This window comes from Abrus precatorius, unplaced genomic scaffold, assembly GCF_003935025.1.
Source record: "Abrus precatorius isolate BTA unplaced genomic scaffold, Abrus_2018 Scaffold7, whole genome shotgun sequence".
Lineage (NCBI taxonomy): Eukaryota > Viridiplantae > Streptophyta > Magnoliopsida > Fabales > Fabaceae > Abrus > Abrus precatorius.
This window is the reverse complement of record NW_020874417.1, coordinates 28,463,262-28,475,937: the sequence shown is the minus strand read 5'-3', so window position 1 is coordinate 28,475,937 and position 12,676 is coordinate 28,463,262. Positions and strand designations below refer to the sequence as shown.

At 37.1% G+C, this 12,676-nt stretch overlaps 3 protein-coding genes across 10 annotated transcripts; 2 read left to right on the top strand and 1 right to left on the bottom strand.

Moving 5' to 3' along the window:
- LOC113872342 (protein disulfide isomerase pTAC5, chloroplastic) lies at positions 1-3,150 on the bottom strand. 2 transcript variants are annotated; one of them, XM_027509832.1, is made up of 7 exons: positions 2,547-3,150; positions 2,297-2,392; positions 2,031-2,159; positions 995-1,232; positions 680-717; positions 492-587; positions 1-269 (listed from the first exon to the last, which is right to left on the bottom strand). In XM_027509832.1, the coding sequence occupies exons 1-6, from the start codon at positions 3,105-3,107 to the stop codon at positions 492-494; spliced, it is 1,158 nt and encodes a 385-aa protein (XP_027365633.1). In that variant the 5' UTR covers positions 3,108-3,150; the 3' UTR covers positions 1-269. The 2 variants fall into 2 exon arrangements, with proteins under 2 accessions (XP_027365633.1, XP_027365632.1); XM_027509831.1 differs by having other exon boundaries at positions 172-241.
- Positions 3,151-3,710: 560 nt separating this feature from the next.
- Positions 3,711-7,066, top strand: LOC113872532 (pre-mRNA-processing factor 17). 2 transcript variants are annotated; one of them, XM_027510156.1, is made up of 2 exons: positions 3,711-5,606; positions 6,674-7,066. In XM_027510156.1, the coding sequence occupies exons 1-2, from the start codon at positions 3,853-3,855 to the stop codon at positions 6,678-6,680; spliced, it is 1,761 nt and encodes a 586-aa protein (XP_027365957.1). In that variant the 5' UTR covers positions 3,711-3,852; the 3' UTR covers positions 6,681-7,066. The 2 variants fall into 2 exon arrangements, with proteins under 2 accessions (XP_027365957.1, XP_027365958.1); XM_027510157.1 differs by lacking the exon at positions 6,674-7,066 and having other exon boundaries at positions 3,711-5,610.
- Positions 7,067-8,346: 1,280 nt separating this feature from the next.
- LOC113871304 lies at positions 8,347-12,428 on the top strand. Of its 6 annotated transcripts, XR_003505792.1 has the most exons (4): positions 8,412-8,488; positions 8,697-11,262; positions 11,431-11,524; positions 12,010-12,428. XR_003505792.1 is itself a non-coding variant. In XM_027508333.1 (3 exons), exon 2 carries the CDS (start codon positions 8,759-8,761, stop codon positions 11,252-11,254), a length of 2,496 nt encoding a protein of 831 aa, XP_027364134.1. In that variant the 5' UTR covers positions 8,347-8,488; positions 8,697-8,758; the 3' UTR covers positions 11,255-11,262; positions 12,010-12,428. The 6 variants fall into 6 exon arrangements, 3 of the variants coding, with proteins under 3 accessions (XP_027364134.1, XP_027364133.1, XP_027364135.1); XM_027508333.1 differs by lacking the exon at positions 11,431-11,524 and having other exon boundaries at positions 8,347-8,488; XR_003505793.1 differs by having other exon boundaries at positions 8,697-11,524; positions 12,014-12,428.
- Positions 12,429-12,676: the final 248 nt, after the last annotated feature.

Here is a 12,676-nt window from a genome sequence, read left to right as displayed (position 1 = left end):
AACTAATTTATAATCATATCATCATATATTTTTCGCAATAACCAAGTACTCATATTGTTCTCATATGATCAAGTGTTTGTTCAATTACTTAGTATTTAACAAATCATAAAGTTTGTTAAAAACATAGTTAGGACAACAAAAAAGATGAATGTTAGAATATACTCAGAATAGCACGCGACTTCATTTTGGAGGTTTAAAAGTGCACGAACCGTTCAAGCTATGTTGTAATTTGAGAGGTTTCCCCGTAGAGATTTACTTAGCTCTATAAGCTGCAAAGTCCAAAATATCTTTAATATTAAGTTCCTATTTCTCAATTTTGATTATTAATTAACACACTACTGTTTAATGGTTGCACTCATGTTCACTATAAGACTGTTTTGGATTACACGTCTTTATCAATCAGGAAAAGAAAATAATAAATATAGGTATAAAAAAATTTGTAATGCAATATATATACCTGTATGAAACGATGAAAAAAATGTATTTCATACCTATACCATAGTTTTCCCTCCACATACATCACAAAGGATATACCCTAGGCCTTCGCAATATGGACATTTTGTACCCTCATCCACCCATTCCAGAAACTGCATTAGAGAATACACTGGTCAGCGCAAGAGCTTGTGCATCACAGGAAAATAACAAGTTAATTTTCTTAAACTGCTTAAGAATTCCTTACTTGAGGTTCAATGTTTGGCTCACCAGTTCCATCACATTCTGCAATTAAAGAAATGGAATTTGACGGGAGATTTCCAAAGTTGATCATAAATAATACATTTAGGAAACCAGTATCATTTAGAAGTCAATCTAACCGAAGCTAATATCGTGATCGGAAAAACTTATATCCTTGAAAAAACATGACACTATTTGAGAGATGCTATGTTTCTAGGAGCCTGTATTTAATTAACAATGAGATTTGTCTTCCAGAACAATGATCAATCAACCTACTATGGGATAACGACTGGTCTTTTTGAAATCAAGGACAATTACATACCTGTACACAACAAGCGACCTTCCCCGCGGCATTGAAGGCATTTTGTTGTTACACCCTTGTTCTTGCTCCTTTCTGCTCCATCACTTCTAACAAGTCTTGATGGTTCTTCCCACCGATTCTCTCCAAGGAGAAAAACTCCCCGATGGGAGACTTCTGTTCCTTTATCACTTTTTACCACTTTTCGCTGAACCTCCGAAATCTCTGTCACAGAAGTAACCGCAGCTCCATTTTCATCTTCCTAGAATTCACAGAATGATAAGGATACAAATCAACAGCTTGAATATTTCATCTCTTCATCGTTTTAGATATAATCATTCCTAAGTCTCTATCTAAATGCTTTAACTTTTAGGAGGATTTGTCCTTGCTAAACTAGGGAAAATACCTTTGCACGCTATCAAAAACTAAAATTTCAGTGAAAGTGTCATAAAATTAATGCAGAAAAATAATACAGAAGAAAAAGATCCAAAATCATGTCTTAATAAAATCCAAACCAAAACAAATGTAAATTTCCTACGTTTATCCCTAGCATATATATCTCACTCCTTATTTAGATTTCCATCGGGAATACACAAACAAACCTGTTCAGTTATGACTTAGAATTATTAAAGTAAATGTGCAAATGAGCTGAGCTATATATAAATTATTTAAACCCAACTCATTAAATGCTCATTCAAATTTATTTATTTAGCTAGGCGAATAAGCTTAAGTTTAAATTAAGCTTGATTATTTAAATGAGTCCAGTTCAAGCATTGTGAGCTTAACATTTATAGCTGGCAAATAATGCATGTTTCTCTCTCTCTCTCTCTCTCTCTCTCTCTATATATATATATATATATATATATTAAAGTCCAACATCAACCATAGATATGATTAAACAAGAGCTTATAAAGGCTAAATCAATCCTTAACTTACTAACTAGCTTTTGGGGTTGAGTTGGGCTTAAAGCCCAAATTCAACACGGTATATCTTTCTTCCTTTTTTCTATCATTCAAGACACAAGAGAGACCAACAAGTACAACTGATATAACCAGCATACCTTTGGTAAAACAGTAGCAGATTTTTTGTCTTCAGTTGCACTGCTCAAGTCCCTAGTCCTTATCTCCAAATATAGCCTTTCAAGAAGTTCAGCTGTCATGATACCATCCTCAGGGGCACCTAATGCCGCCTGTTAAACATTATCACACACTCGTCAAAATCACTAGAACCAAAAATTCCAGGCACAGCATAATAAAAAAAATAATTGAAGATAATATTTCTCGTCTTCGCATCAAAGCTTCGTATATTACACAAAACAAAACTAACTTGCCAAGTCTTCACAGCACGCTCAGTTCCACTTGAGAAGCTGGAATATTCCATGTCTTCCTCACCAGAGTAAAACCCCAACGTCAGCAACGCTTCCTGTTATTTCACAACACAAAGTAAGATTTCGCATTGCACCAATTATCCACACGCAAATCGGAACAAATCAACTCCCGAAGTAGTAGATAATTACACATCGTTTAAAAAAAATACAAAAGAGAATAAAGAAAGACAGAGAAATTGAAACCCGAACCTGCATCTGTCGAACCTCTTCTCCTTCTGAACCTTTCCGCAACGCGCTCCTCTTTTCAACCCTAGCAGCGGCCTCCTCAACCACCAGAACCTCCTTTTCACTTTCGAAAACCTCTTCTGATTGCTTCTCCTCGAGCACCGTGTTCCGCGCACTGGAACCGCTCTCGAGAACCAAATTCTTGTCCTTCAAGACCTGCAAGAGCAACGAGACATTGGCAACGGCGTCGGAGAGGGAAGAGGGAGAAGCGAGATCGTGCGTCAAGAAACGGCGCTCTAGAGCTTGGATTTGGAGCTTGAGGTCGGATATTTCCCTGAGAAGCTGGTCGCGCTCGCGAGCCCAGCGCTGCTCCTCGCGGAGCCATCTCTGTTCCTCACGCAGCCATCGTTGCTCTTCGCGGAGCCAACGGTGGGCTTCGAGATCGGAATTAGAGCAGTGGGAAATGAGGGAACTGACTTTGAGGGAGAAAGTGAATAAATAGGGTTTGGGAAGTGGTGAGAAGGTTTTGTTGAGAGAGAGAGAGGGAGTCGCAGTGACGTGGAGAAGAGGTAGCGAGGCAGACATTGTGCGCGGTGGATGAGGGAGGCCATCGATAATGATATTTCAGTTTTACTTACCAAGGCTGACCACATATTTGTTGTAATTTTGTGTTATCTTCTCTGAGAAGCTAAAAGCCAGAAATTTCGATAAATAAAATATTACATATTTTAGACACTACCTGCTCATGGCGGGAAACTAGTGTATGTCTATTATTTAATGTATTTGTATATGTTTCCATTCCTCCACTCATTTTTTCATGTTTCTATATATATATATATACTTGTGATGGCTTATGGTTAATGACGTAAGAGTTCATTCTCTTGCAAGTGATGTTAAGAAGATAAAAGATGTGTATTTATATTTCACTCTTGATTCCTTAGAAGTTACTCATTGTTCTCTCGTTGATTTGTTAAATATTAATCAATAAAAATTAATTTTAATGACAATGATGCCTAACGTTTACTACTACGACAAAAAGACTAATTTGATCGTTATATGAATATTTTAATAAGAAATATAATTAAAATATAAATATTACAGATATATGAAAAATACTTTTTATTTAATCAAACAAAAATTTGATCCAGATTGTTACTTAAAAACTTAAATGACGGAAGGCGAAAATTTAAACGAGGAGCCAATAAGCACTCAGCTGCAATTGCAAAAGCTCTTCATACTTCCCACTCAATCGCTGCCATAATCGTTTAATTGTTATATTGACCCAATCACACCCTACAGAAACCCCTTCTTCCTCTCATTATTCTCCACAATGGATCTACTTCACCAATATGCAGACGACCAAAACGACGACGATCCAAACTCCCCAATTAAAAACCCTAACTCCCCGGAACCCTCCCCACCGCGCCTCCTCTCAGGTCGTTCCGGCGCCCCCAAAGTAGACGACACCATGCTGGCCCTTACCGTCACCTCCACCTCAGCCCTCTCCAAGCCCATCGACCCAACCCAACACGCCGTGGGCTTCAACCCCACCTATGACCAGCTTTGGGCCCCCATCCAGGGCCCGGCTCACCCCTACGCCAAGGACGGCATCGCCCAAGGGATGCGCAACCACAAGCTCGGCTTCGTCGAAGACGCTGCAATCGAACCCTTCCTCTTCGACGAGCAGTACAACACCTTCCACAAGTTTGGCTACGCCGCCGACCCCTCCGCCTCCGCCGGCGTCAATTATGTCGGCGACCTCGATGCCCTTCGTGACAACAACGCTATCTCTGTCTACAACATCCCCCGCCACGAGCAGAAGAAGCGCAGAATCGAGCTCAAGAGGAAGAAGGAGGAAGAGAACGACGAAGACAACAATGACGATGGTGGCGAAGAGATTGAAAACCCGGCCACTGAATCGTGGTTATTGAAGAATAAGAAGAGTCCCTGGGCGGGGAAGAAGGAAGGGTTGCAGGGAGAGTTGACAGAGGAGCAGAAGAAGTACGCGGAGGAGTATGCGAAGAAGAAAGGGGAAGAGAAGAGTGGTTTTGGAGGGGAAAAAACTGAGGTTGTTAAAGATAAGAGTACTTTTCATGGAAAAGAGGAAAGGGATTATCAGGGTAGGTCTTGGATTGCACCTCCTAAGGATGCAAAGGCTAGTAATGATCATTGTTATATACCTAAGAGATTGGTTCATACGTGGAGTGGACATACCAAAGGAGTTTCTGCTATTCGGTTTTTCCCTAAGTATGGTCATTTGATTCTGTCTGCGAGCATGGATACAAAGGTTAAAATTTGGGATGTTTTCAATTCTGGCAAGTGTATGAGGACTTACATGGGACACTCTAAAGCTGTTAGGGATATTTGTTTTAGCAATGATGGCACTAAGTTTTTGAGTGCTGGGTATGACAAGAATATCAAGTATTGGGATACAGAAACGGGGCAAGTGATATCTACTTTTGCCACCGGGAAAATCCCTTATGTTGTGAAGCTTAATCCCGATGAGGATAAGCAGAATGTTCTGTTGGCTGGTATGAGTGATAAGAAGATTGTTCAGTGGGATATGAATACTGGGCAGATAACTCAGGAGTATGATCAGCATTTGGGGGCTGTGAATACCATTACGTTTGTGGATAACAACAGAAGGTTTGTTACTTCCAGTGATGATAAGTCCCTTAGGGTTTGGGAATTCGGTATTCCTGTGGTTATAAAGTATATTAGTGAGCCCCACATGCACTCTATGCCATCCATTTCGCTTCACCCCAATGCCAATTGGCTTGCTGCACAGAGCTTGGATAACCAGATACTTATTTATAGCACCAGGGAGAAGTTCCAACTTAACAAAAAGAAGAGATTTGCTGGACATATTGTGGCCGGATATGCATGTCAAGTCAATTTTTCGCCAGATGGACGCTTTGTTATGTCTGGAGATGGTGAGGGTAAGTGTTGGTTCTGGGATTGGAAGAGTTGCAAAGTCTTCAGAACTCTCAAGTGTCATGAAGGTGTTTGCATTGGTTGTGAGTGGCATCCCCTGGAACAGAGCAAGGTAGCGACATGTGGCTGGGATGGGATGATAAAGTACTGGTAAGTAAACTCTCATTCTATGCTACATTTAATTATAGAATCTTGTACAGTGTTCGTCCAAATATGATATGCTATCATAGTTGATGAATATATGCCAGTTTATCTGTTGCTAACTTGATAGAATTCCATGTTTTATTTTTGAGCTAAGTCTAATATATGGAGTACGGTGCATGTTAGGTTGACTAGGGTAATTGGCAAGAGTTTGATCATAAACTATTTGAAACACAGAACAAACTAATCAAACATACATATACTTTGCCACACCTCCCCTTGTTTCGTCAGATAGTGTTGTCACACCTCCTCTTGTTTTGTTAGATAGCACTGAATTATAGGTTCAGAATATTCGTCATCAGTTCAGTGGTCTAATGGTCCAAATGAGACATGGGAAGGTCTATGAATGCCGTCTTATGAGTATAACTAAGAATTAATGTTCTTATCTTTGTATACTATAAAGCGCCCCTTTTACTGATGTCATATATATAGCAGTTAGCAATGTAGGTCTGGAAAAATAAACTTCTGAATTTCCTGAACATTCTAAACCTGTTTATCAGCAACCGCACTGTCAACCATTGTTGCACCAGTGCATTGTGAATCACAAATAACTATATTATAGCTCACTGTTTTTGTGTCTTTTTTGAGTTATTTGACTTTTATTTAGCATTCCAAGATACAGTATATGATACTGAATGCTATGCCATAAAATAGGATCTGATATACTGATCCTGCTTTCATAGGTTTTCCTTGCTCTGGAATCAGTAAAATTTAGTTATAGCCCCTCCTGATAAAATTTACTGGATGTTTCTCCAACAGCTTCTGTAACATTTATCCTCAAGTTGCAATGTTGATGCATCTGTATTCTACTTGTTTATTGTGTATACCATTTTGGCTGTAGTTGCACTAGGATTGATTTGAACCACTGCCTACAAATATCTATAGCCATATAAAATTTCTTAATCTCTTTTGCTTTTATTCCTGTATACCTTACCAGCATCAGTTGACTGTTTTGATGTAACCAAGTTTCCAATATAGACGTGTTTATTGAGGCCAATGTATATGTTGGTTTACAGGGACTAGTTTCTCCTTACCAATGGTGCCTGTTGCTAGAATCAGTTGGCCGAAGCAGGCTAGAGAAAGGCACTGCTTGACAACAAAAGGAGTAGCAACATATTGAATTCATGTGTATACGGTCTTCCTTGGTTAAAATTTCGATGGCATTAATTGAAGATTATCATGAGATTTCTCCGCACTGATCATGATATTGTCATCAAGTGTTACGTGCTAATTGCATTGTTGTAGTAGTTGAAGACAGAAAAATTTTGCCATGTTTTTAAGAGATTTTTGTATAATAGCCATTTTAAAGTTAGATATTAATCTCTTGTGAGAATTTCGATCTCATGTTGCAGTTTAATTTTATTACATTTTATGCAGGTATTATAATGCTGTGCTGGTTGCTCCTATGGCCATTTATGACGATTTCAATTCACACCATCGTTTTTTCTGTTTAAAATTCGAATTTTTAAAAGAGAATTTAATACATTTCAGAGATTAAAGTTTAGAAAGGAGAATTCTAAAATTTAGAGTATGGTTGTTTCCTTTTTTAAAAATAGTATATATATATATATATATAATATTTTTAAAAAGGAAAGTAAACAATTTACTATAATAGAAATTAAATTTATGGAATTTAAGTGCGGGCTGTAAAAAGACTGCCCCTTGTAATAATAATTGCTGAATGTGAGGTAGTCTGCAGCAACCCATCAAGTTTCAGTACATGTTGTGACGTAATTGGATTTATCTCCTTAAAAGTGAAGGGATGTATTTTAGAATATATAGTTATGATCATTATACTATAAAATCAACAGTAAAGACTTTGATGAAATACGTGTGCATATATAATAAACTTTAAGTTATTAATAAGTAAACCGTTAAAATTTTAATAAATGGCTACAACTATATTTTTGAAATTATGTTTTTTTCACTTATATCGTCTGATTATTTTAGAGACTTTAAAATTATGGGAGAAAACAATTATCAATTTCTGTTTTGGTCTAAACCACGTGTTTTAAAAGTCAAACAACCTCGTGCCTTGAAATAAAGGTCAAAAAAGAATAAGAATACAGATCCAGCAAAGTCCGTCCCATGATTTGTCACCTCAAAAAAAAAAAAAAAAAAAACCTCTAACCAACACAGCCCATATGACCAGGTCCAACTTAAAAGTGGCATGGTTATATAATAATTTTGAATACAATTTTTGTACAGTATTTTAAATTGTAATACTAAGGTTCGTATTTGAGTCGCACGGACTTCTATTTTTAAAGTAGACAAAACTTGAATATAAAAAAAAAGAAGGTAGATAAAACTGACTAGTTAAGATAAAAAGGAAAAGAATTGAAAAAATACGAATGACGATACTTTTTTTTTTTTGCTTAATTAAAGGAAAAATAAAAAAGAAAATCAAAATTTTTCTTTAATTTAAATTTTAAACTTTCCTCTGCCTTTCTTTTTGTTGCACCGAACAAAGTTTTCTATACGCTAATGTAAAGTACAAGTAACAATCTTCACAGAAAAAAAGTACTAGTAATACTGATATCCAATTAAATATTAAAATGTAATATATAAAACAGAATACTCATTTCCTGCAAAATTTGATTAAGATGAACCCGAGGACCATGTTGAAGGTTGACACTTGACAGGGTTTTGCCTAGATGAAATATATAACACCTGTTGTGTTTTTATTAGAGAAATAGTGATGACCAATATCTATAATTCTATATTATTGGTGGACAGTGAAAAAGACACCAACCTACAAAGTTGCAAACTAGTCTGTCCACGAAACCAAGACTCGAGCATATTTTCACTTCCATTCCCAAGGATCTAACCTGGTACTTCACGAAACCTCACTTTTTTTTTCTTCCTTTTTATTGATGACTATTTGTTGTTCATTTCCTCTACGAGTTTTGAATCTTTATTTACTATCTGTGTGATCCATAGGTCATTTTATGTAGTTATCCTATATGGGTTTCTTGCTTTGTGCCAGTTTTTTTGGTTGAGGAGAGTTTTTTTTTTACCTAACATGATTGCAATATTTAGATGCAGTTTCCATGGAAGAATCAGAGGTGTAAAAATTGTCCACTTGTAGAATTTTAGAATCCATGGTGAACCTTAATGAGAACATGGCTGGTGAAGGTGAAACCCTAGGAGAGCATTTAGAGAAGCTTCGGGATTGCGATAGGAAGGACCCAAAGGATGGGGATAGTTTTTGCACTCGTGGGAGTGATGCTGAGCTGAATGATGATGTGAGAATTGGTGGATCAATTGAGGAGGTTAAAGGTGTGAATCCTACTGGTGGAGGAGCTGCTGGGACTCCATGTGAGGGTTCTCAAGTTGCGAAGTCCTTAGAAGGTAAGAGTGAGAATGAAACATCTGAGTTGGATGGAAATGGTGCAACCTTGAAAACACTGGACGAGAAGGACATTGATCACAGGGAGGAAAATAAAACATTGGAGACAGAAGCTATGAGTGATGTTACGCAAAGTGCTGAAGGCCAAGTTGGCATTTCTGGGAAGATTGGTTCACATGGAGAGCAGGATATTGAAGATGAAGAATTTGATGCTGAACAGCGAAAAACAACAGATGGAAAAGTCACAAAGCATGTGTCTAATAAGAGTTCAGGAGAAAATATTCTGGCTAGTTATCAGCTGCCAACAGAAAAGGAAGGAGAATTTTCTGTGACTGATTTGGTTTGGGGCAAGGTGAGAAGCCATCCATGGTGGCCAGGACAGATATTTGATCCCTTGGATTCATCTGCACAGGCAAAGAAGCATTTCAAAAAGGACCGCTATTTGGTTGCATATTTTGGGGATAGAACATTTGCCTGGAATGATGCATCCCAGCTAAAGCCCTTTAGGACTCATTTCTCGAGTGTCGTAAAGCAGAGCAATTCAGAAGCATTCCATAATGCTGTAGATTGTACTTTGGATGAAGTCAGAAGACGAGTAGAATTTGGTCTAGCATGTTCCTGTATACCTAAAGATACCTATGACAGGATTAAGATCCAGATTGTGGAAAACGCTGGGATTCAACAAGAACTAAGTTTCATACAAAGAGTGGATGAATCTCTAAATGTTAGTTCCTTTTCACCTCAGAAGCTTTTGGAATACTTGAAAACACTATCCGAGTTTCCAACTGGTGGCTTCGATCGATTGGAGCTATTAATGGCTAAGGCTCAGTTGGTTGCATTCTACCGCTTAAAGGGTTGCTCTTACTTACCTGAGTTACAACATTGTGGAGGTTTGAATAATGACATTGATGTCTTGATTAATGATACTAATAAAAATTTGAGTGAAGTTAATAACCATACGATTCATGTTAGTAAAAAAGATGTTCAAACTGGTAATAGAAATTTAAAAGCAATAAATAGCTCTTCTCGCAAACGTAAACACAATTTGAAGGATGGTAAATATCCAGAAAAGAAGAAAAGCAGCTTGTCAGAACCAGCAGATGAGACTCCAGATTCTACACATTGTGATTATCGGTCTGATGAAGTCACTGATAATATGATTTCCCCTACCTCTTCCAACAAAAGAAGGACTTTTGATCACTGTGCTAATATTTCCGGGAAGAAATATGGGAGAAAAACAATTTCCCTTGCTAAAGTTTCAAATATCACAAAACAATCATTTAAAATTGGTGAATGTATTCGTAGGGTTGCAAGTCAACTTACTGGGCCACCCTCTATGTTGAAGTGTTCTGGAAACAGGTCTCAATTGGTAGATGGAAGTGCTGATGGATTTTCAGAAAATCAATCTGATGTCTTCTCCTTTAATCTTGTGAAGACTCAGAAGTCAAGCTTGACTGTTCCAATGGAATATTCATCTCTAGACGATTTGCTATCTTTACTTCATTGGGTAGCACAAGAACCCATGGGAGATTATAGTTTCGTGAATGTTATAGTGAGCTTTTTCTCTGATTTCAGGAATTCAATAATTGTGGCCAGTGATTCTGGAAAAGAAATTTTACCAACAAACAAAGTTGGTACTAAAAGAAAGAAACAGCCTGTTAATGAATCATCTGAAACATTTGAATTTGATGACCTGAGTGGCACATATTGGACTGATATGGTCATCCAGAGTGGTCCAGAAGAACAACAATCACAGAGAAGCAGCAGAAAAGATTGTCAACATACCCCCGCTGGGCCAGAAAAACCTCTTCAAGTTTATACTCGTAGGTCCTATTCCAGGAAAAAGTGTTCTGACATTAATCATGCTGAGGTTCCTGAAAAGCCTTCTGGTTGTATAGACTCTATAGATGAGAAATCCCCAGCTGAACTTGTTTTGAACTTCGCTGAGTTGGACCCTGTTCCCTCAGAAATAAGCCTAAATAAGATTTTTAGGCGTTTTGGACCTCTGGATGAATCTGAAACAGAAGTTGACAGGGGGAGCAGCCAGGCTAGAGTGGTTTTTAAGAAGTGTGCTGATGCAGAGGTTGCTTTCAGTAGTGCTAAAAAGTTCAACATATTTGGAGCAGTTCTTGTAAATTACAAACTTAACTATACTCCAAGTTCATTATTCAAAGCTTCAACTTTTCCCACAACTCAGGACCAGGAGATGCATCTTGATCGCTCCAATTTAGAACTTAATACGGTCTAAATTGTTTGGTGAGTAACTTTTTGCTATTATTTGCAACCTTTGGTGATTGATTACTTTAATAGGCGCACTTAAGTCCTAGGGTTGATGTGATAGCAACAATGTACTATCCTAATGGAATCATGTCATTTTCACTCTAGTTTTGATTTGGGGCCTAATTGACTTAGTTACTTTACTAGGCCATAAATATCTTAGTGCCAGTAAAATGTTTTTTGAGGTAGCATGTCCGCTGACCAGCAATAGCCCACAACTTCAAAACAAATGGAAATTAAGGTGCATCAACAGTCTGAGACTACTAAAAAAATTAGGGAGAAAACAACGGTATTACTTGGACAAATTTAATTAGTGATTTTTAGCACTCATGATGTCAAAGCATACTCTTTTAGCTCTATTTACTTTCTTAGATATATGTGTCGCACAAAGTGAAAGTTTTCAGTCTAGGAGCAGTGGTGTCAAAAACATTGGATAAATCCATTTTAAAGTTCAGTTGTGTATTGGCTCAAAAATGTTGATAAGTAAACAATCCTTTTTCTGTGGTAGAGAGACGAATTTGATTTCATTTCTTACTTCGTTTGGTTAGTCTGGGGGCTCCTAATTTAGTTGTCACAGTAGAGAGTTGAAAATAGTTTGATGTTCATAGGATTTCCATGTTTGTTAACATTGCACTATGCGTCTTTTGTTTGGTCTGGCACAATTTTGACATTTGCTTCAAATGCGATCATCTATCAAAAATAAATAACATTTGCGATTCATTGTAGGGAGTGCTGAAAACAACGTGGCAGCATATACTTAACTGAATAAAGTGCTGACCTAACTCATTAATAAATGGCTGTCAAAGGAGGTAACGAGAATGTCCTTTCATCTGGTCATCTATTATTTTTTAATTTATTTATTTTTTGGGTTCTAGGAGCACTATTTTAATGCTTGAGTACACCTTCAACTTGGTTCTCCAAAGTTACATGCATTACCGCATTAGTTCTTTAAAATTTTTGGTGATTAAATTAGTCTTTCAAATATTTAAATGGTCAATTTCGTTATCTACAATTTTTGTTTTTAAGTAAATTGCTCAAAGATTTAATCTTGACACCTTAGATATTTGAGAAGCTAATTTGTTGATAGATTAAATTTTTGAAGAATGAACTTGATGATAAAATATTTAGAAGACATAATTGGTGACCTTTATAGGACTAATTTGATAATCAAACATTTTAGAAAACTAATATGATGACTCGTGTAAATTTTGGAGGGGCAAGTTGAAGGTTACTCTTATTGCTTCTTAGCTTGGCATGCTTTTCCTTAGTTTCCTGTACCTTGTAGTTACATCTTCAGTTTCCTTGTAAACTCTAGTCTGATTAGTACTGGTTCTATGTCATTATCAATGCTGTATATAATAGTTATCCGTAACTATATGCTTTTACTTTAGAG